The following is a 24,543-nucleotide window of genomic DNA, read 5'->3' on the forward strand; positions in this document are numbered from 1 at the left end:
GTTACGACACATCACGACTATGCTGTGCGTAATAACAAAAATATCCTGAAATCTGTTTGATTTTCGAGTTATTTTACGCAAGTTGGTAATGTAGGCAAATAGATGAAATGAAAGTAGGTAAGAACATACAAACCTAAATCGAATACACTTTACAAAAGACTAATGTTTGGAATATTATTGACTTCCGGTCTGCGCTACGCTTCTGGATCTTCTAATTAATTTCGGTTTTTTATCACAGCCTTTAATTTAATGCAAAATGAGATAAATAATAATCTTATAAAGAAAAGAACAAAATAATATTTATTATTAGGTAGAGCACATCACAGCTCATGAACAGCTTATACCCATCTCTGCTATGGGGGTAGACAGACAACTTCAACGTTTATTATCAGAGAAGGCTATTTATATTTTTTGCTTAGAACTTTCTTATTTTCCTCTTTTTTCTTTGAATCGTGTGAAAAGGAGAAATCGAGAGGATATCACTCAGAACAATAAGTTATTGTTCTGAGGGATATCAAATCTGTCTATCTCTCTCTCTCACCCCGTTTCCCTGTAGGAGCTTTTCATAGACTGACGACGGTTGGAAGTGAACTTTCTGGTTGTACGATATAGATACTTATATTAGAGGTCCACGTTCCTCTATATAATATAACTACAACAAAAATATTTTCATAATTTATGAAAATATCATTTTTACTATTTGTTCAATCATTTTTGAACGAAAACACGTCCAACGTCAATGTCAACGTGTTAACGTCAACTTGACAGTTCAAAATAAATGTTGCCATAATAACGTAGAATCTACAAAGTTGTAATTTTCGTTCAGTAGAATAGGAACAGGCTACACTTCAAGTTCTTTCGCCTGGTTCTCCGATCATGGAAGCCTCCACGAACGTCAAGTGAACGTCATTCATTCATCAGAATCGGCTGATTGGTAGAGTAATGTGTAAACAATTGTGGTCTCAATTTTTACCCGGAATTAAATTAATTTGAAAGAAATCCAACTTTTCGTTAAAAAAATCCCATCGGAGTATGAGTTTTAAATAGGCGCTTACGTGGTTTTCGATATCAGGTGACGTTTTCCCGAACGCGTAATTTCTACTATTCTTTCCTTACTAGGTACTAGAACTTTCCAGGCCAAGTTCCCTTTTAAAAATATAAATGGCCCTATTCAACATTTTCTTCGTTTAACCTTCTGATTTCATGGATTTCAGACACATTCCATCTTTGTTTTTAGGTATAAAATGATGAAGCTTGTTATTTCACCCCTGCATAACATAATCTTCTAACCACTATAAGCAATAATAATAAAAATAACAACATAATTACCAAAATATCCATTTATTTTTCTATATTTGCCATTACATTATATTTCTGAATAATTATTTAACGGAGTAATTATAAAATAAGTAATTAGCACGTTGGAATTGAACAACGCCATCTATATTTTTGTCGGGAAACGTAGCCTGTAGTCACTCAATAATTAGGACAATTTTATATCTCACCAGTAGCAACACTTATAATTTGGCAGACAAGACAATATAAGACGGGTTGCTTTTGTATGTTATATTTTTAATTTATTATCAACCGGAGCGTGATTCGGTTCGACGATTTGGTAAATTTAAATTGAAGTCGTCTAATAATCAGTTAAGTTCATTATCAAAATGAGTTTAGTGGCTAATACCGGGTAAGTTCGATGTGGGTTGTTGTTGTTCGCTTTTTAAGTTTGTGATCTACTTTTTGAGTGTATTTATGGTGTCTTTAGGAAGTTGGCTGGTCGTACGCTGTTCGTAACAGGTGCCTCCCGCGGTATAGGGAAGGCTATAGCGCTGAAGGCGGCAAAGGATGGTGCTAACGTTGTTATTGCGGCGAAAACTGCGGACCCACACCCTAAGCTTCCGGGTACAATTTACACAGCCGCCGAGGAAAGTAAGTACTAGTTTTCACTCCTACATCTACTCTATACTTATCACGATTTACGCCTATATAATATAAGTGCTAAAAACACATAGATTCAGTAAAAACTGAGATTTTCATGGCACTGGACTTTGGACTGTCAAGACCGATCTTTGACCCGACGCGAAATAGATTGTGTTGTTTACTCGTAAATATTTATAAACATTACTCTCTACCTGTTTGTGAGTTTGTTTTTTTATTGAAATTTATTTTAAAGTTGCTTCTATGCTGTTCTGGGAGCAAATAAAAAACAAAGAAAACGTTCAGCTGCTTGTCTTCCTGGGCATGTCGTATAAACCGACAGAGGGATTGTGTCCTCTAACATGATGGACTAATGTTATGGGCGATAGGCTGATCCCTTATCACCATAAGGTTCATCATATCCAGCTTGAAACATTGTATCAACAGTGGCTGCAAGTTGTATTTGATTACTTGTGGCTCTGCCCACCCCATTAGGGATTACGGGCGTGAGTTTATGTATGTATGTACGTATGTCATTTTAAAGTGAAAAAATTGTCTTTTCGTCAGTAAACAATGTTTCTAATGGCATACATGTACTACATAAACAACCTGTGTATAATTACATATATGTGTAATTACATCTACATCTTTGTGTATGATATTAGTATTGTGTTTCCAGTTGAAGCCGTGGGTGGCAAGGCTCTCCCCTGCATTGTAGATGTACGAGATGAGAAACAAGTCCAGAAAGCTATTGATGAAGCTATTAAGAAGGTATATTGTTTACTGCCCAGTTTTTGTATCTGCATAAATCTTATTAAAACAGAAAATCCAAAACCAACATGTTTTTTGAAAAAAAAAAAGAAAAGAGAATGGAAATATTTTGATAATTTTATATTCATGTCTTTTAAAAAGTAACTTTGATTGTTGTTCCAATTGGGCTATTCAGTACATCAATAATGAGATATTTAAAAAATCCATAAAAATATAGGTTTTTGATATAGAATTATCCAACATTATATTTTAAAAAAACTCTAAAATTAAATTAACTATGACGAAGCTTTGTTGGGGTAGGTAGAGACTACAGAATTTACACATTATTGCAACATTTCAGTTCAATGGTATTGACATTTTGGTGAACAATGCGTCGGCTATCTCTCTGACGGGCACCGCACAGACTGACATGAAGAGATATGACCTCATGCACAACATCAACACAAGGGGCACCTTCCTAGTGTAAGTTTTAAGTTACTTATCAAGCATGTCAATGCATTGGCCTGAGTCGGTCCGGCTGGTTAACCTCTCCTCAACCAACTGGAGTCCAGTTGCTTTAAGGGATGCCTGTGCCCAGCAGTGGAACATAATCATAGGTTATTTAATATAATATGTTGCTTTGATCTTACAGCAGTATAACTAGTATAAATACGACTTATCATTTTTTTTTACTTTTCATAGTTTTTTTTTCCTTGTTAATCTTTTCTTAGACTTACTTTTCATATTTGCTGCTAAATTATTTATCTAAAGTTTTATCAATTTATCAGTCTTATAAAAATGGGAATCATAGACTACATAATTATTGTCTTTTTCTTTCTTTTTTGTTGATAAGAATATATTATTCCTTTTGTGCTATTTTTATCTGGATTAAAAATTTAAAACTAAAGTGACTGTTGCAGGATCATCCAAGTGTGGTTTTTCATAAAGGCACATTTTTCTCTGTAAGTTGACCAAATGTAATTTTTCAGCTGTTGTATCTGAGCGGTATGTTTTCAGGTCAAAGCTCTGCCTGCCGCACCTGCAGAACAGCAACCATGCACACATCCTCAACCTATCTCCCCCCCTCAACATGAACCCTTACTGGTAAGTGATGTGCTATATTGAACTTATCCAAAAAAAATATTGTAACAAGTCACGTCAAATAAAAAAAGCACGTTTACTTTTTTTTGGATGAGTTCAATTTTAGTTTTGAGTTGAGTTTTTGTTTGTTTTTCTCACTAGGCATGTTTACTTAAAGTTTGCAAAGGGTGAAAGCCCTTAGCGCTCCCCATTTGTCCGGCCAAGTAGTTAATGCCATCTGCGTCAAATATACAATAAGACTTATTACAATAAGTCACGTCAAATAAAAAAAGCATGTTTACTTTTTTGGATGAGTTCAATATAGCACATCACGCACAATGCTTTTTTTTTACAAACTTTAAGTAAACATGCCTAGTGAGAAAAACAAACAAAAGCAAAATAAATTAAATAGGTATCAACTTGCTTCGCAAATAAAAGACGTGGGATCCAACTGTATACCAAGTTCTTTGTAGGTATAATATTTTCTAGGAAAAAGGGACTGAATGTGTCTTACTATGTTAAAAAAAATATGTTCTTCATTACTCAATAGTAGCTTGGTAAGTATGAATTTTCCCATTTCAAATACAATTAGGGTGTTTTTTTAAGTTTTTAGTAGATATTGTACAGTTGGTACAACATTTTTAATCGTATCTGACAAGTAATCCAAAGATAATCGCTTATTATTTATTATTAAATAATTTGTACTTTGAACTGTTTAAAAACCCAAATTATCTATTGGTTTACATGCTGATAATAACTACCTATAATAATACATCTTGCTTAAGATCTTTAAAATTGTTGGACTTTGTTCAAATTGTGACAACAAACTGGACTTTAGTCCCTCATTAAAGAGTTTATATCGTCACTGAAAAGGCAAAGTTACGTAATCACCAAAATGCCAAATCAAATCAATTTATTTGCGAGAACACATAGAATACAAAAACGGTGGCAAAATAATTCAAATAACAATGCTGTGATGTGTTCGGCCTGCATGCAAGCGTACAAATATACATAAAATAATAAAAAATAAAGAAATGGTACAATGGTAATGGTTGTGCCATTTCAAGATAAAGCCGTTTAAAGTATTTTATTCGTTTTTTATCATAACTTTTTATCCAAAATAGATGACGTCAACGTAAGTTTACATTATTATTTCAATTTCTATGTCTATCAATAGATGTCATAAGATGAACTACTATTTTAGGATATTTTGTCGCTTATGTAATTTTGCCTTTTCAGTGAGACTAAGAACTACTAAGAACACTCTCGACTGATATACCTTTGAAACAAAAAAAACCGCATAAAAATTAGTTCATCCGTTTGGGAGCTATGATGCCACAGACAGTTTCGTTTGTTGTTGTTTTTGCGTCGGGGGTTCAAAACAGGGCAGTGGTTCCCCTCTTGCCTTCCGCCATAGAATAAGGAATAATACTACGCATAGGAGCTCGGTGGCGCAGCGGTAAACGCGCTCGGTCTGCGATTGTTGAAGTTAAGCAACTTTCGCAAAGACCGGTCATAGGATGGGTGACCACAAAAAAAGTTTTCATCTCGAGCTCCTCCGTGCTTCGGAAGGCATGTTAAGCCGTTGGTCCCGGCTGCATTAGCAGTCGTTAATAACCATCAATCCGCACTGGGCCCGCGTGATGGTTTAAGGCCCGATCTCCCAATCCATCCATAGGATAGAATCCGCACTGGGCCCGCGTGATGGTTTAAGGCCCGATCTCCCAATCCATCCATAGGATAGGCCCGTGCCCCAGCAGTGGGAACGTTAATGGGCTGATGATGATGACTACGTACAGAACGCCAACTCTCCGCCGCTCACCAGCGTTTGAGGTAGATTTCTTATGTGTTAATATTGTGCAGGTTCTCTGTGCACGTGGCGTACACGATGGCGAAATACGGCATGTCAATGTGCGTGCTCGGCATGAGCGAAGAGTTCAAGCACCTCAACATCGGGGTCAACGCACTGTGGCCCAAGACTGGTGAGTCGACATACATTTTTTACTTCAATCAAAAACCAGGAACATTCAATAAGTACAATGAAATGAAATTCTATAGAATAGAATAGAATTTCTTTGTTTGTGGCTGCATCGTTCAGAAACGATGATTCTGCCAATGTTAAAAATGAAATTGAATTCGTCTTGTAATGTCCTTTCACATTTACACATATTTTAGAGTCGAACCAACGCTGGCAACACCTCAAAGCACTATCCTATGCTTCGATCCTTTTTTGTTAATCAGAACAGTCAATTGCTAGAGTGAGAGAGTGCGACCGCACGCAGCAGAATTGACGAGGCGACAGCGTGCTTAACCGTACGGTTAATTAAAAATTCAAAAATATCTTTGTTCCGTTGGTAACATAGTTACACTTTGAATCGTCAATTTTTACATAACGAACGTCTCATCCGCCTAAAATTACTGCAGCTTCTCACAACCTGTATAGCCGGGGAAAAGAAGCTGCAAGAAAAACCTCGGCAAAAACCTCTAGACGGAAAATATTGGTATACAATTGAGTAATTTAGCTGCCTAATATCAGTTCTCAGACAGTTAAACCCATCATTCATATCTTCTAAGTAATCACTAACTTTATAATAACCTTTTTTGTAAAGTTTTTGTTTAACTACTGTCTTAAAACAGTTGAAAGGCAAATTCTGACTGTCAATGGGAATCTTATTGTAAAAACGTATGCAATTGCCCCTTAAAAGATTTAGTAATCTTATGTAATCGACTGACTTGTAAAGCAAGTTTATTTTTATTCCGGGTATTAACAATGTGCCGATCGCTATTTTTTGCAAATAATCCCATATGTTTTTTTTACATATATATTAAGTTTTTAATCTCTCTCGCTCTAGCAAATCGAAGGACGTAATATACGATCCCGTATTCTCTCTTCCCGACTCTTCATTTTTTACCCGGTACGAAATTAATTGAAAGAAATCGAGGGTTTGTTGAAAAAAAAACACATCAGGGTGTTTAAAAAGACCACATCGAAGCAATTCATCTAAAAAAGCAATATTTCAATTTGACATTTACGCATATAAAAGTAAGTACGCAATACAAACAAATGTCAAACAGTAATATGAAGAATATGAGTATGTATGAGTTTTAGATGAATTGCTTCGATGTGGCCTTTAACAGAAAGTGATTCTTCAAACAGGCGCTTACGACCCGTTAGTTACAATTATTATCAAATCATATATTTTTGGCTTAGTTAATATCAACCGAGTAACTTATATGGGGTTAGATAATTTCTAAATATGATTATTTACGAAATGGCATTATCAGATATCTGTTTAGCAACGGGTTTATTATCTGTGATATCGTGACTGATAAAAATAATTCTTAATATAAACCACCTAATTTATGGTAGGTAAACTTTAGAAACATTTTTAATTCAATCCCTTGTTTTGAATCTCCTCTCCTTCTCCTGGCGTCTGTGGTCGGGTGATTGAGGGTTTTCCTCACGATCCGGAGGTTTCGAGTTCGAATCCCGGTGGGACAAATCACTTTGTGACCCCTGCTTTTGCTAGACATTGTTTGGTTAGGCTCATCACCTGATTGTTCAGAAGTAAGATGATCCGTGCTTCGGAAGGCACGTTGGCCTTTGGTTACGGTTGCTATTTACTGATGTAAGTATGTAGTCGTTCCTTGAGTCACGTCAGGGGCCTGTGGCGGCTCAATAATAACCCTGACACCAGGGTTGATGAGGTTGGCCATCCACCTCACAACCCACACGATAGAAGAAGAAACTTATTTTTTTTTCTATGTAACTTATACAGGATGGCCCAGAAGTTCAGGTTCAAAATGAAAAATTAGATAGAGGGGCTCATTAGCTACCAGAAACACCCCCATGTATGTTCAGCAATTATTTACGGTTTAGGAGATATGACCCATTTTGTACATTTTTCTAGATTTTCTACCTTACTTCAGAAATAATCATTTTGTCGCTATCCCTTTCTTAATAATTATTTTATTTTACTTCACAACTATGCCTAAGGCTGTGTACCGCTCAATCAAAGATAAATCAAAGTCAAATCAAAAATAAAAAAAAAGTTATCGGAAGTCAAAGTGAGAATTCGACCAAAATTGTTACAGTTGTTAAAACTTCGCCGAAGAATAATAAACACATGAGATTGTCATGGACCCTGAAAGTATTTCTAAAAACTGCTCCATTTCATAGGCTTTTAGAAACATCCAAAAAAGTACCCTTAATACGGAAAAAAACTAAGTAATTTGACCTCAAATATTGCAAGACAGACAGATTTGAAGGAAAATTTGACATTCTCATACAATGTAGCTGCTTCTTTCTAACGTTGTTAAAGGTGCTCAAAGACACATTTTCAATTAAAAGTTAATAAAAATCACGCTTATAATCGCTAACAGGGTAGACATAGCAACAATCCGAAGACAAAACTTGCAGTCACTTTTGGTATTCGTATTTTAATGAAGGTACATAGGTAGATTTCAAGGAAAATGTTATCCCCAAATACTGTTGGTGATTCATACTATTGGATACTAAAATAAAATCTGTCTTTGAGCACCTTTAAAAACGTTAGAAAGAAGCAGCTACATTGTATGAGAATGTCAAATTTTCCTTCAAATCTGTCTGTCTTGCAAACTTTGAGGGCTAATTACTTAGTTTTATGCCCTTATTAAGGGTACTTTTTTTGGATGTTTCTAAAAGCCTATTAAATGGAGCAGTTTTTAGAAATACTTTCAGGGTCCATGACAATCTCATGTGTTTATTATTCTTCGGCGAAGTTTTAACAACTGTAACAATTTTGGTCGAATTCTCACTTTGACTTCCGATAACTTTTTTTTTATTTTTGATTTGACTTTGATTTATCTTTGATTGAGTGGTACACAGCCTTAGGCATAGTTGTGAAGTAAAATAAAATAATTATTAAGAAAGGGATAGCGACAAAATGATTATTTCTGAAGTAAGGTAGAAAATCTAGAAAAAGGTACAAAATGGGTCATATCTCCTAAACCGTAAATAATTGCTGAACATACATGGGGGTGTTTCTGGTAGCTAATGAGCCCCTCTATCTAATTTTTCATTTTGAACCTGAACTTTTGGGCCACCCTGTATATAGATTTGAATCAAGAAAAACGTAACAATAAGCCCGACGTTTTCCTATGACGTCACAGTGCGCATTTTCATAGAACTTCCACAGTAATTTCGTATTTTGACGTTTAGTCAAAAGTAACTGATTTGACTAGCTGAAAACAAGCTTATTACGTGATAAGTCTACGTATAGAATGTTCTAGCCGAACTAGGGATCACAAAGAGATTTTTTGGGTATTTTCCAGCGATCGCGACGGCTGCTATCGAAATGCTGACTGGTAACACCTCGACCAGCCGCAAGGTGGATATCGTGTCCGACGCTGCATACGTCATGCTTTGCAGGTGAGATACACATACAAATGAAACTGTTTCATACAAGGTGTTAGTAACATCGTGACGAATACTGAGGGAGATACGGAAAATTTCACTTGATATTAACTGTGAATAATGAGCTGAATCATTCCCTTCAGTATTCGTTACGATGTCACTTACACCCCGTACTACGTACAGGTAGCCGTACGAGTACGTATGGATGTTAGTAACATCGTAACGAATGCCGTATACTAGAAAAAGTCACCAATGGTACATAAATTAGTCTTTCATGTATCAGTAGCGCTCTGAGAATCTTCCTCTATTCTTTGGTTTATTTTTCTACTAAATATCATATATAGTATATTCTTGAGGAGCTCTGTGGCGCAGCGGTAAACGCGCTCGGTCTGCGATTGTGCGCTGCGATTGTTGCGCGCTTGGTTGCAACTTTCGCAAAGGCCGGTCATAGGATGGGTGACCACAAAAAAAAATCATCTCGAGCTCCTCCGTGCTTCGGAAGGCACGTTAAGCCGTTGGTCCCGGCTGCATTAGCAGTCATTAATAACCACCAATCCGCACTGGGCCCGCGTGGTGGGAGGCCCGATCTCCCTATCCATCCATAGGGAAGGCCTGTGCCCCAGCAGTGGGGACGTTAATGGGCTGGTGATGAGTGATGAGTATATTCTTAATTAAAACACATAATACCGGGTTCTTACCGTGTTAATCAGGGATATGAGACTCCCAATATTTCAACACTGTTGCAAGTGCCATGATCACGGGACGACGGGTGTTTTAATTATGATAAGCGCGTAAACCTCAAACAATGTACTAATTCTTGTTATTCTAACATTCCAGAGATCCCAAGTCGTACACAGGCAACTTCGCGATCGATGAAGACATAGTCATGCAGGCTGGCGTGAAGGACCTCGTGCCCTACGCCTGCGATCCCAGTAAGTCATTTGCCTTGCCCACTTATCATAGAATGTCCATATATTTTAAGAAAATCCAAGAAAAGTTTAAATCTGTCCGAAAACATAATTGGTAATCTTCGCGTTGTCAAGGCTAGAGTGAATACGCTAGATAAGTGTGTTCTACCTTGGACCACATTGTCTCTTATCGTCACAGTAAATAAAATAGCACATTATCTGTGAAAATCTCAACTGGTTACCTATTACTGTGCATTAGGCACAGCCCTTTAAGGCTAGGACTGACGGACAGATAGCTTAGGCTTAGTAATAAGGTCCGTTTTGGTACGGCACTCTAAAAAAACGCATACACATTTATGAAGAAATACATTCCATGTAACCCCTGAAAACCAATATGAATTAGGATGAATATATGGGGGTGTGGTGTGTGCGTGTGTGTGTGTTGTATGGGGAGTAGGGAATGCAATCCTGACTCGAGATCGCAAATTCGGGGATCCCGTGGAAATATCAATCCCGTGACCCCGAAATTATCGGGATGTCGTCTCGTTCATATAAAAATGTAAAGTTACAATGGCTGAAAACGATGCAAACTGCTGTTTGTGATAGTGAGGTTAATTAAAACTATTTTTTATTTTATTTTTATTTTAATCTTCAATATTAGTATCTAAAGAATTAAGTTTCTTTTGGAAATCAGCATATACAAAACAAAAAGTATAACTCAAGAAGATCCGTTCAATCCCGTCAATTCGAATGGAATCTCGTCACATTATGCTTCGGGATTGATCACGAAAAATAGGAAAATAGGGGATTGCTTTCCCTAGTGGGGAGACCTATGCCTAGCAGTGGGACGTGTATAAGCTGGTTATCTTATATGGATGGATACTTGTAGGAGATGACTCAAGGAAGTGGAAAATGTTGCGAAGAAGAATATGCGTGTGAAAGATGTGAGATGAATGGAAAGCGAGGAATTGGTGTGACTCCACATAGAACGGTATTAGGGCTCCTGCCTAAGGAGGATGATGATACAGGTAGACCATAAACTTTAACAGAGAACGCAGATAACCTCGTCCTGGACGGTTTCCTTGACGACCCCGTGGTGCCGAACAGGCGTACCCTAACAACCATTGCTATGAACGCTCGCCGGTACCACACCTCAGCTGTCAACTTCAAAGAGGACAAGGTTTGAGTCCCTGTATTTAGACGCGTTTTGCTAAAGCACGGGGGAAGATGTGGTATAAGCTTGGTACAAGATAAACAATGTAGAAAATTCTATTTCAAAAGGTTCTTTCTTACTATCATTCTGGAGGACCTAGCTAAGTGACAAATGTTGTTGCCAATCGCGCGAATCGAATAATTCAGACGCGTAGACAGTCGTCTTTTACAGTGTGGGTTGTGAAGTGGATTATCAACCTCAGCAGCCTAGTGTCAGGGTTATTACTAAGCCCCCAAGGGCCCCTGACATGGTTAACGTTACGACTATGTACTTACATCAGTAAGTACTAACCGAGACCAAAGGTGTAACGTACGGATCATCTTTCTTTCGGATTCTCAGGTGACCAGCCTGGAATTGGGTAGTTTCCTGGGTCAAAGATAAATTATGAAATTCTGATTACCAAACAAAGACAAAAACGTTTTCTTTTTTCTATTTAACTTATTTATGAATTCTAATAAAGTAAAATGTAATAATATGTGCGACATTTTGGCACGTTTTTCTATGACATCACAGGTTGCTTTTACATACAAATTTCATAGTAATTTCGTGTTTTGACGTTTAGTAAAAAGTAACTGATTTGACTAGTTGGAAACTACTCTATTCCTGAACCAAACAAGGGATCGCAAAGTGATATGTCCCCGCCGGGATTGGAACCCGGGATCTCAGATTGTGCGCTTAACGCTCTGCCACTGGACCACAGAGGCTGGTTATACATTAGCGAGTGCAGAATTGGGAGCATTTGCCACTTGGCTAGGCCTTCTGACATTATAAACATAATCATTTCATGCTTTGTTGTATGTTTTATTATCGTTAATATCCAACAAACACATTAAAGTTTAATCATGTTTCAAAGATTAGTATTCAATAGGAATTTAAACTAAAGCCAGTGATAAAAGCCTGTTTCCAATACAAGCTAGAACCATCTTCACGAGTAGTTCGCGCGACGGATGCTATTTGAACATTACTAGCTAGACCCATCATGCTTATACGTAACAACAAATATATATATAGAACACTGATCGAGTCCATATAAACTTGTTAACATACAATCGCCCCGGTTCCTGCAGACACCACCTAATTTTAAGTTATACCCGTCATTTTCTTATCCGCCGAAAAGGAAAGGGACGGATGATTGACGACAGCTCTTAATTTTAGCAAGAATGAGTAAATGAATGATAACCCGGGCGAATCAAAAAGGTATCTCGCTGGTATGTCGATAATCGTTTGACGTGCGCTGTCAACATAATTCTGTCGGGTTATTGACCAATGTAGGTCTATGTTTTAAAAATTTTGACATAGTAAAACTAATGGGAAAAGCGAAGTCTTACTATTCAGTAAGTCTATTGGGAAGGAAATTCCCAGTAGTTCAACTGGTAAGACTGGGAATAGGGGAATTTTTAGACGATTATTTTAGATTTGTGCCTAAAATTGACCTGTATTCCATAAATTTTATGCCTGTCGATTACACGTCCCTTTCCTTTTCGGCGGATAAGAAAATGACGGGTATAACTTGAAATAAAATTAGGTGTGTACAGGAATCAACACCAATTTCAATTTATTTTTTTTCTTCTCGACGTGTGAATTGTGCGGTCAATGACCGGTTATTTAGCTGTCATTTTTCGAAATAGAATCAGTGGTCATACTCGTGGATTGATCGTAGCATTTTCCAAAATATTCGTCTCTTTTCCTCCTCTGAAGGTGGAAAGAGAGGAAAGTTGGTAGGCAAAATTTGCCCATTTTTAAATGTGTCTGAAATGGGATTCTGTGTTTGTTCACAGATAATGTAGCAAATATATTGCCTGACTTCTTTTTGGACGTGCCCGGGGAGACGACCGTCAAAAAGGTGTGAATAATTTAAAAAGAAATCAAAATTATATTAAGACTATGGCCACTTATTCTTGTAGATAGTCGCTTGCATGCTCGGCTTACCCGCATCAACCCGGTGCTTGGGGTCAAACCCGATAAGCAATGAGGAACCTTCCAGGCTACGTTCCTCAAAAAGAATATAGATGGCGCTGTACAGATTTAAAAAAAAAATAATCAAAAATTATTATTTTTAAAAATTGGCTTACAAAGTTAGCGCTTTTTGAACGTCAAAAAAAATTGGCTGTAAAAAATGTAACTAGCTGTAAAACTACTACCACATCGGAATCTGTAACGCTGAGGGAAAGACGTGGCCAGAAAACCTCCCAGCACAGGGCCCTAGTCCTACTGTTTCATGTTTTCCTTTCTTTTTTTTTCCTTTCCTTCGTTTAACCTTCTACTTTCATGGATATTTTATCTTTGTTTTTGGGTGTAGATATTGACCCTTTTTACACCCAGGCACAATTGCATCTTCCACCCAATATGATTCTGATTAAAATAAAGAGAAGCAATATAGGTAGCAACATAATTCTATACGTATTTTGCCATTATACATTGTATTTTTGAATAATTATGAATTTAATAATTAATAATAATAATTTTATTTTATTTTATTAATAATAATTTTGATTAATTAATTTTTTTAATTATTATTATTCTTTTTGAGGAACGTAGCCTGGAAGGTTCCTCATTGCTTATCGGGTTTGACCCCAAGCACCGGGTTGATACCCGAATAATGAGAAAATAGGTAATTATTACGTTAAAGCCATACAGCGCTATCTATATTGATTTTGATGAACGTAGCCTAGAAAGTCCCTCATTCCGCCTGTTGCTTTTTTTCTATCATACTTGTATATAACTCCCGGCAAACTTCTTGAGCATCGAGTGTCGTAGTGGGGGAAAGTTCGCGCACGTACACTTCCGTGCAAAAAAAAATGAACTTTTGATTATTTTCTTAACCTCATTAAAAAAAAAACAATTATTAAGTATATTATTTAATTATGTTTTTTTTATGTTTTTGGTTTTGGATCTGTAGACATAGACCTCGTGCTCGTAACTAATTCTTAAACTTAAAAAAATGAGCAATAACAAAAAAATCCAACAAAAGAACAATCACAAAAACGTGACAGTTTCACTGCACGCAAGTGTATTCGGGAGTCAAAGGGACGAAGACACAGTGCGCGGGGGAAGTATCGACTGATCTACCAATAGCCGGTCAATGCGGGACTCACCCACCCCCGCGCCCCGTACCGCACCACCAAAGAGATCTAAAATTCGGTTGTGCGCAGTCAAGGTCGATGCTCAAGAAGTTTGCCGGGACCTATACCTACTGTTGTTTTTTGTGATTGTGCAATAAGGGTTGAACCACATCTGTCAGCACATCGCAGTTTCCTATATTTGTATCCTTTTCTGTTACCCAGAAACGTCATTAGCTAAAGCGAGAGAGACTGCGCGCTATCGCCTCGGTGCTTCTTCGTGCAGTCGTTCTCTATCGCTCTAGCAAATGACGATTCTGAGTAACAGAAAAAAGATAGAAGTATCTTCTATCGTGCGGGTTGTGAGGTGGATTACCAACCCCATCAACCGTGGTGTCAGAGTCACTATTGAGCCGCCAAAGGCCCCTGACATGGCTCATGTAACGACTACTAACTTTCATCAGTAAGTAGTAACCGGGACCACTGGCTTAACGTGCCTTCCGAAGCACGGATCATCTCACTTTCGGACAATCTGGTGATCAGCCTGTAATGTTCTAACCAAACTAGGGATCACAAAGTGATTTTCGTGTTATGTCCCCAAATGGATTTGAACCCGGGACCTCCGGATCGTGAGCCGAACGCTCAAACCACTGGACCACGGAGACCGTTTAATAGATAGATAGAAGTATAGGAAAGTGAGAGGTGCTGACAAATGTAGTATAACTCTGCCTGGAAGAAATTATACTTCTATTCGCGCCTATTGTAATTCTTCTGTCCTACTTGTATTATAATGTTATTCTCTTGTGTGATTGTGCAATAATAATGAGTTGTGTGAGGAGCTCGGTGGCGCAGCGGTAAACGCGCTCGGTCTGCGATTGTTGAAGTTAAGCAACTTTCGCAAAGGCCGGTTATAGGATGGGTGACCACGAAAAAAAAAACATCCGAGCTCCTCCGTGCTTCGGAAGGCACGTTAAGCCGTTGGTCCCGGCTGCATTAGCAGTCGTTAATAACCATCAATCCGCACTGGGCCCGCGTGATGGTTTAAGGCCCGAACTCCCTATCCATCCATAGGGAAGGCCCGTGCCCCAGCAGTGGGGACGTTAATGGGTTGATGATGATGAGTTGTGTGAGGTATTGATACGGGGTGCTGATTCCAGTTCACACCATCTAACTTTATTTTAAGTTAAACCTGTCATTATCTTATACGCCGAAAAGGAAAGGGACGGATAATCAACATATTTATATGTATTCCACACGTAAATTTTATACCGAAATATTAAAACCCCTCCCAATTTTTTTTATAACCAATCATCATCATCCATTTAAGAGCCACGCTCTTGTCGGTGTGGCATTTTCCATTCCAGCCTATCAAAGGCCAATAATCAACTAATAACCAACAATCCGACAGAATTAAGTTGACAGCACACGTCAAATAGGTTGCATATCAGCGAGATACCTATTTTATTCGCATTCATTCATTTATTTTAAAATTAACAGTTGTCAATCATCCGTCTCTTTTGTTTTCATCGGATAAGAAAATGACGGGTATAACTTAAAATGAAATTAGGAGGTGTCTGCAGGAATCGGGGTCAGTAAAGTGGTAATATGAATGTGCAGGACGCGGGCGCAGGAGGTCAGATCCCCGCTCTGTTCGCGTCTATCGGCAAGGTGCTCTCGCCTGAACTTGTCAAGAAGACGCAGGCCGTCTTCCAGTTCAACGTTAAAGGTTAGTAAAGTGTAAATTATGGTCAAACGCATGCATATCTTAGAATAATAAAAAAATGTGCTAATTTTGGCGCATAAAACTTAATTTTCATTAAGTTTCATATAATATAATTAAAAATAATGAGGAGCTCGGTCTGCGATTGTTGAAGCTTAGCAACTTTCGCAAAGGCCGGTCTTAGGATGGGTGACCACAAAAAAAAGTTTTCATCTCAAGCTCCTCCGTGCTTCGGAAGGCACGTTAAGCCGTTGGTCCCGGCTGCATTAGCAGTCGTTAATAACCACCAATCCGCACTGGGCCCGCGTGGTGGTTTAAGGCCCGATCTCCCTATCCATCCATAGGGAAGGCCCGTGCCCTAGTAGTGGGGATGTTATTTTAAATTTACATAAAAAGCTTATATACGTCCGAAAAAGCTTATAGGCCTGCCCTCAATCAACCGGAGGGGGTGTGGAGCATACTCCACCATGCTGCTCCACTGCGGGTTGGCGGAGGCATTTGGGCTATGAACCCGCGACCAACGGCTTAACGTGCCTTCGTAAATACGGAATTTTAAATTTAATATTATTTATTTTAATGTAATTTAATGTTTTTGGAACGAAAATTCGTGTGCTTTTATTTTTTCATGAGAAGTACGTTTATGTTAGATTGTGTGTTGATTCATATTACATGTTGCAATTAATCTTCGTAGGTAAAGAAGAGGGTGTATGGCACTTGGACCTGAAGAACGGGGAGGGGTCGTGCGGGCAGGGCGAGCCCAAGAACCCGCCAGACGCGACGCTCACCATGGACAGCAAGAACTTTGCTGACATGTTCGCTGGTAAGGTTCTTATTCTAGCTCATACCCAGTCTTTCCCTTTCTTCCCAGTCTTAGCCTTTCCAAGGAATGTTTCCATTTTCCAAAACAAGGCGCAAATGTTATGTAAAAGAGCTTTATTACTTAACCTTTAGGAATAGGATCAGAGTATAAGAAATAATAATTTGATAAATAAAACCGAAATCATTTTTGAAAAATTTACAGTAAATTTAGATGTCAAATGTGAAAATTATTATTTTGGTTCAATTAAATGCTAGTTCCGGTTCTTTTTGATAGAATTTCTGTCATCATTACTTTCCGTATTTTCCGACATCAAGAGGCGCTGACTGACATCGTGAGGAAACCCACATTCCCGAGAAATGCATTTTCGGTGGTATGTTACCTAACCTGTATTGGGCTGGTTTTATTTTCGCGGGTTGGAAGGTCAGACAGGCAGTCGCTTCTGTAAAAAATCGGACCTGTCAAATCTTCAGGTTAGGTAAGCGGACCCTGTGAAAAACGGGATAACGCTAGAGGGATATTCTCTGCCAATAAAATGTAGTCATCAGCATCATTTAAAAATCGACGGCCTTGTCGGTGTAGCATTTTCCATGCAATGACTATTTTCCACAGAGATAAAGATCATTCTTTTTTATTTTCATTTACCTGCTATATAACATGTGATAAAATCCTCACTGTCGTCTAACAGGTAAGCTGAAGCCCGCCACAGCCTTCATGATGGGTAAGGTCAAGATCTCCGGAGACCTGCAGAAGGCGATGAAATTGGAGAAGATGATGAAGTCACTCAAAGAAAAGATGTAAATATATACATTATATAACAGATCCTAGGAAACGGTGAAGATATTTTTGTACCGAGTGCAATACAACCATGCTAAGTGAACATTTATACAAACATGACATATTATCAAAAAAGAGATGGAATTAGCCATCATAACAAGTTTAGTTTTTAGCACCGGCAACATTTGTTTCAGCCTTATTTATCTATTGGCCAGCAAAAATATTCTAATCTAAATCCATTGTGATTTGTGATGTACATTATACTGAATTACGACATACAGTGTTGCCAATTTCTACTTTTTTGTCAAACAAATACGCGCAGCTGTTATTATTCTAAATGTAGTAAAAATGTTATTTTTATAAAATATTCAACTATATTTTTCTGTATATCATGGTTGCATTTTTAGATATCTTTTTCTGATTTGCAAAGACGAAATTATGTGAGTTTCGTTAAGTGTTGTATCCGAGTTTTTTTTAAATAATGGATGTCGTTGAAAGTATTTATTTTGTTTTTAAAATAAATTATATTTTGTTATTGCTCGTGCAAACGCAAATGTTCACTCTTAAAGTTATCAAGTTTGAGAGAATGTAATGTATAACATGTTTAGTTGGTAGAGGAAGACTACCTACCCACTTACACCTCTGCCTTATCCTTCGGGGATATGAGCGTGATGCTATGTTGTGAGGAACAATACGAACTGTTCCATAGACTGAACTACTTACATAAGTTGTTGCTCAAAACACTACTCGCCAATATCAAAAATAATTTGTAAAAAGAAATTAATACGTTAAAATACAATATTTTTAGTACAGGGGGGTTAAATTGCCACATCGAAGCAAATCATCTAATAAAGCAATATTGCAGTTTGACATTTGCGCATATAAAAGTAAGTGCGCAGTGCAAACAAATGTCAAATAGAATTATTGGTTTTTTAAAATGAATTGCTTTGATGTGGCCTTTTTAATCCCCCAGTACAATGTATTTGTGCCTTATCTTACTGCCAAAGTAAACCTTTCCTATAAATATCAGATCACACTAGTATTAAACAGCATAAGTAAAATATAGGAATCACATTATGTATGAAAAATAATTATATTGACTATGCAATTAGCTTGTAAATAAAATTCATTTTTTTAATACGTTGTTTTATTAAAGTTGTAGTATTATTTTTTATTAAGTTGTTGGTGAGACCTGGAAGGACGTAGACCGTTGGAGATGTCCTTAGAAAAGGTTTAATATGATCTACAATGGTATGAAACAAGCGAGGAAGTAAGAGAAGTATGTCAGGATCGAAGCAAATGGAATTATCTGGAAAATAAGTGTGAGTTTATGTATGAAAGTATATTTTTTTTTATTAAACACAGGTGTGCGTTTGACCAGAATCTCGCCTGATGGTAAGTTTTTTTTATTTATTTATTTTTTTGACGTGACTTATTGTAGATTTGCCGCAGATGGCATTAACTACTTGGCCGGACAAATGGGGAGCGCTGAAGGCTCTCAAACGGTACAACGTTTAAGACAACAGGCCTGAGGGTGCCCAGTTGGGCGCGAACCTCGGCTCAGGGCGTCGTCTGAGAAGAAAAATATTTGAAAGAATTAATCAACCCTAGTGGGCCTGATGGTAGGTGAAGATGTGACATAAGGTGGTACACAATTACTTGCCTGTTTACTCTAGTTTGGAAGAATACGTAGTGTTGAATTGCCCCAATGAGTATGACAATATTATCTGCGATCGGTAAGTTACATTTAGTACAACCTACCTAGTAGTCAATCCTATTGTGGCCTATAGCAAATTACGGCGCCGCCGCTTATTATCACAGTTATTAAAGAATAGACTTGTTTTGCTAATGAACGTCACTGCTGTCTGTTATCTTGTCTGTTGGGGTTCTTGTTTACTTTATAATATTTCATCATCTTGGTAATAATTTTACGATTTTTATTGAATAAACTTAATTATTTCATTTAAATAAGATATTTTTTATCTTATTTTTAATCCATAAGTACTTATATTGTAAATGGGAAAGTGTATGTGTCTGTCTGTTTGTTTGTTCGTCTTTGAAAGGATGGAGAGTGACACAGGCTACTTTTGTCTCTTTCTAACCCCCAACTTCCCTAAAATAGGGGTGTGGAAGTTTGTAGAAAGCTATAGCTTTCTGCAATTTTCAAGGTAATCTGAAAATTGGTAAGTACCTATGCGGACTATGTGTGAGGGTTACTATTGAGCCGCCATAGGCCCCTGACATGGTTCATGTAACGACTACGTACTTACATCAGTAATAACCAGGACCAACGGCTTAACGTGCCTTCCGAAGCACGGATCATCTTACTTTTGTGACTAACAAAAAAATCTTTTTATAAATATGCCCCAATTAGAAAAGCCGTGCTTCTCCGATGGACAATAAATTGTATGTAGCAGGTTCACGTGTGTCCAATGACTAGAATCTTGACAATCTCACCCCAGAGGAAAGACATACAATATTGCCTACAGTAGCGTATTAAAATAATATTCGGTTCCGAGTTTTGTTCTGTGATCTAAATCAGGAAAGGGGAACCGTGTTACTCGAAATTTAACGCGAGCGAGGCCGCAGGAAAAAGCTAGTTGATCATAAGGTGATGTTCATAAGTATTTCAGCATACGGTTCATTGTATCCATCTTAGGATTTTGTATCAAAATTCAAAAAGTGGCTTGAAGTCGCCCTCTGATTACTTGTGATTCTTTTTACTATTAGGAATTTCAGACGCGAGTTAATACCTACCTGCCTATTACGTGTAAGTACCTAACTTACTTTTGTTACAAACTACGAAAGTAACGTCAGTGTCGTCAGTTGCCGCGCGCGCCTCGTAAGTAGGTAGGTAAGTATTCGGTAATAAATAACAAACGGGGTCTTGTGACTAATATTTATTACCCAAGTATTACTTCAAAATGTCTATTGAAACGTACGGCCCACTTTCGTAATAAAATAGCCATGCTCAACACAATAGTTAACACAGTAGATCATTTAAGTTACGTCAGTCTAGTTACCGATAACCTTGTTATCAAAATTAAATTCTCCCGCCTTTGGCAAGCAAATAGCGCCTCTCAGTTCGCTGTCAGTTGTTTACGTCGCCTGTCGTTCGGCGTATTAACAATAAAAATATTAACTTTCCCATATTACACAAACCATGTTTTCCATCGATGCTCCTGTTGAACTTCGTGATTCGGAATACTGCAACTACCGATCGCCGCTAAGCACACGATATGCGTCGAAGGAAATGCAATACAATTTCAGTGACCAGAAGAAGTTTTCCACCTGGAGGAAGCTCTGGATCTACCTCGCCAAAGCTGAAAAGGTAAGTGTTTCATCATCATAAGCTTTTTCAAAGAAGTCTCATAAATATGTAGTACGTTGAGAGTAATTAAATCGTGAACTTTTAGGTTATCTTTATGTCAAGTTCATCTGACAATTCTCAGCTGTTTTTTTGCTTTTAATTTATTGTAGCCTACATTGGCTACTCGCTAATTTGACCTTACTTGAATTTTTATTAGTCTTTGAAGCATGCTGTACTCAGATACATATCGCTCGTTTCGATGTAGGTAATTATTGTACACACATTTTTTACTGATACCTATGTCAAATAGGCCGTATTTTAGATAGGTTAGGTCATTCTGAACAGTCGCAGCTTCCGATTGGGTAGGTAGTAATTCTTCGAACACCGCTCTACCTGATTTCGTGCTGCCCATTTTCAATAGGATACTTTTTACACGGTCAATCGTTCGGTCAATCATTGATCAATCAATTGATCAATTTATTGGCTGTTTAATATTAGGTAGTTTACTTTCTTTAATGTACGTGAACATGCTAAAAATGGATCTGAAATCCGTTATTCCATATGTCTGAACTGAAGCATTATTAATGTGCTTAAATGGAATTTAATCAACCCATCAGACAGGCTCTGGTCACAACCCGGACACTTCACTACATATTGATGTTATCGTAGGTACACGGGCATCTGTGTGAGTGTGACGCTAGTCGCCATACGATAGAAGACTAAAGTAAGACCGAGGGGGGTGACCGGTGAGGAGCCCAGTCGCTGGTGAGGAGCGGAGAAATGCAGTTCTTTCTATGCTTAGTATTATTCTATGCTCTAGTGTTTGAAACCACCTCATCATCATACCTTTGGTCATAATACCTACCTACTAATCTGAGTACTTATAGCGTATTATGCTCCAGTGAGATCTATGAGTTGTATTATTTTGATTCAATAACAAATAATTTTTCACATCAATTATATATACATCGTGCGCTCAAACTCAGACTAATGAAATTCATGACCCATGCTCACATTCCTTATTTACCTACTTACTTACTTTTTACTTTTCCAAATTTAGCTAATCAATCTTTATCTTTTTTTTGTATTTGTTTTTGTTTGATTCTATTTTTCGGGTAAACAAGTGTAAATGAAACGAAACAATGCGAATTAATATAATATATATTTATTTTAAACAATTACAACGGATACACGACTTATTTAATTATGTACAATAAATAAAACTTCACTTAATTATTTTTTTGAGAAAATTACCAGTTTTTGTATGACGCGAGCACCTTTTATGTTTTTTTTAACAGCAGAATATTAAGGTAACATTAGCGCCGGACTACATTGTATACATGCATTATACGTTTTATTATTTTATTTAATATATTATTATGATTCCATGAACATTCACAACTCAACTATGAATAACTAAACAATATAACTTAACTAAACGACGATGAAAGATATCCTAGGTATTTTTGTAAGCCCGATTGATGTGAGAACGAATGCCACTTACATACGTATACATAATACATAAGTATACATGTACTTATCAATAACTTAACTGATACAAGTTACGTGAAAATTACGAAATATTAATAAGTAATCAGATCATGTTAAAGGTTAAGTATTTTAGATTTCAACGGCCTTGTTGCATGTGATCAATACGTTTTGATGATCGTTTCTATCAATCATTGATGTTAATCTTTCAACACCCTGCAAGTAAAGACCGTCATAAGAACAGAATAAAGATATAGAGAAGTAAAGAAAACTTATCTACCACTGGACGGATACTGATTACTGCTTTGGTTCTCCCTTTCTAACATAAAGTACACAATTAAAATTATACAATCCAAAAAAACTTAATATTATACGTATTACAAAATAGGGTACATAAAAATAAGTAAAAAAACATCATATGTTTTGTTCTACGGGATAGTAATTTTTAAAATGAAAAATATTAAAATAATTTTACACTCTTTGAATGTTATAAATCGACGCAAACGTGTAACGGTGGTCTCACTTCGTTCTATAAAACCAAGTCGAATATACTGAAAGGTAATAAACACGACGAGCACTTACACAACTAACAAAAATTTGGTCTTAGCGGAATGTTTCAGTAATAATTACAAATAATCGATTATAAACTATAAAACTAGCTATTTGCTTAATAGCGATATAAAAACCTAAACATTTCAAAGTACCTATAAGTAAAAATGTCCAAATAGATACGTTATGCTACTGCTGTCATCAACTTTCCTTAAGAGTCAATACAACCATTTTCCTAAGATAGAACAACCACGACGAATTCTAAACACTCAACTACGACTTACTTTTACTACCACTTTAGACTTGCACTTCATCGGCCAAAAGATATTTATAAGACAAAAATTAAATAAAATAAAACAATATAGATTAACGAGCACCTACAGACTGTACAAAAAGTTAAAACAAAAGGCCTATTAGGCACTTGTCAATCTTTATTGATCGTCTAATGAGAACTCTTCAAGTAAGAAATGAAATAGCTGCTTTGCGAATATTTTTAATAGTAATTTATTTAGCATTAGTTTTTATTTTATTATATTGCATTTAGCTGCTGCAGAGGACAACTTCAGATATTTTAAATGCATGTAGTGTACGAAATTTGAAACAACAGCTACCGGTTAGGACAACCTCAATGCAAGACACGAATATGTACAATAATGAACCTTAAAAAGACAGCATTATATAATTATAATTAATTAATCTTAAACTAGCAAACAAACAAATACTTTAGTTAAATAATACTTCTCTGAACATAATGTTTTGAAAACATTAAAATATAGTGTATTTTCTGTAAACAATTTGAAAAAATAAGAACGCGGGAAATTTGACAGCTTAAAAAGTGAAGTTTATTTTTAATAGATTACTAAAAGGCAAAAGTATTTTAATATTCAGCCTCCTTCCTGAAAGTGAAGAATGCGTGGAAGAGGAATACTGCCGCATCGAGCACGGCAAATACTCCTGAGGCGACGAGGAGATCGTAAGCTTGTTTGTTTGGACGTAGATTTGCGTAGTAGGACCTGTGCCAGTCTGGAATTATAACAAATTTGATATTTTTTATAATCATATAGCTTAGGTACATAGTAGCTTAAAAAATACAACATAAGAAACTCCTGGTGTTTGTAAAGTTATTTCAAGTTCAGCTAGCAGGTAGCAAAACTAGTAAATTAAAAAAAAACACGTCTGTGTCACGCTCTGTGTGTGTCTGTAGTGGTAGTGAACTTTTTGAAAAGATCATTAAGTATGTGATCTTTTTGTCTGTAACATTTTGCATCAAGTTCACCAAAAAAAAAGTAGGATTAGAGAAATTGAAGGTTTATAAATTACAAACATATAGAAACAAACAATGCCAATAAATTATTCACAACAAATAAAACAATAATAAAAAATGCGATTAACCTTGATGATTGTAGTATTTCGATTAGCAATTCTGTGAACGCACAAGAAACGGAAGCCATAGCGCCTGTCAGTCTCAAAGGAGAAGGAGCATATTTATTTAAAAGCAAAGCCTTATATGAGCTGAAATGTGGAGTTAAAGCCCAGAGGGCGTCTATGAATGTTAATGAA

At 36.8% G+C, this 24,543-nt stretch overlaps 3 protein-coding genes across 4 annotated transcripts in view; 2 read left to right on the forward strand and 1 right to left on the reverse strand.

The window, feature by feature from the left end:
- The first annotated feature begins 1,528 nt into the window (after window positions 1–1,528).
- LOC126369241 (hydroxysteroid dehydrogenase-like protein 2) lies at window positions 1,529–18,774 on the forward strand. Of its 2 annotated transcripts, none has more exons than XM_050013582.1 (12): window positions 1,529–1,687; window positions 1,766–1,929; window positions 2,597–2,688; window positions 3,029–3,150; window positions 3,685–3,771; window positions 5,611–5,729; window positions 9,061–9,157; window positions 9,980–10,074; window positions 11,100–11,230; window positions 15,940–16,048; window positions 16,734–16,862; window positions 17,548–18,774. In XM_050013582.1, exons 1-12 carry the CDS (start codon window positions 1,665–1,667, stop codon window positions 17,658–17,660), a joined length of 1,281 nt encoding a protein of 426 aa, XP_049869539.1. In that variant the 5' UTR covers window positions 1,529–1,664; the 3' UTR covers window positions 17,661–18,774. The 2 variants fall into 2 exon arrangements, with proteins under 2 accessions (XP_049869539.1, XP_049869540.1); XM_050013583.1 differs by lacking the exon at window positions 11,100–11,230 and adding an exon at window positions 13,042–13,106.
- A 1,927-nt stretch (window positions 18,775–20,701) lies between these two features.
- The window catches only part of LOC126369237 (adenylosuccinate lyase), a 62,601-nt gene continuing 58,759 nt past the window's right edge, over window positions 20,702–24,543 (forward strand). The window contains exon 1 of the mRNA XM_050013577.1: window positions 20,702–20,967. Coding sequence (XP_049869534.1) covers window positions 20,800–20,967 — 168 coding nt within the window. The 5' untranslated portion in view covers window positions 20,702–20,799. The remainder of the gene's footprint in view (window positions 20,968–24,543) is intronic.
- The window catches only part of LOC126369293 (uncharacterized), a 54,892-nt gene continuing 52,438 nt past the window's right edge, over window positions 22,090–24,543 (reverse strand). The window contains exon 9 of the mRNA XM_050013651.1: window positions 22,090–24,006. Within this exon, the coding sequence (XP_049869608.1) occupies window positions 23,861–24,006 (146 nt within the window). The 3' untranslated portion in view covers window positions 22,090–23,860. The remainder of the gene's footprint in view (window positions 24,007–24,543) is intronic.

This window comes from Pectinophora gossypiella, chromosome 8 (assembly GCF_024362695.1).
Source record: "Pectinophora gossypiella chromosome 8, ilPecGoss1.1, whole genome shotgun sequence".
Classification (NCBI taxonomy): domain Eukaryota; kingdom Metazoa; phylum Arthropoda; class Insecta; order Lepidoptera; family Gelechiidae; genus Pectinophora; species Pectinophora gossypiella.

What these genes read in the sequence shown, in the direction of transcription:
- LOC126369241 (XM_050013582.1), top strand. Translation starts at nt 1,665, where the DNA reads ATGAGTTTAGTGGCTAATACCGG. An exon ending in CTTCCAGTTCAACGTTAAAG is followed by an intron (nt 16,049 to 16,733) that starts GTTAGTAAAGTG and finishes TAATCTTCGTAG; the next exon opens with GTAAAGAAGAGGGTGTATGG. An exon ending in CTTTGCTGACATGTTCGCTG is followed by an intron (nt 16,863 to 17,547) that starts GTAAGGTTCTTA and finishes GTCGTCTAACAG; the next exon opens with GTAAGCTGAAGCCCGCCACA.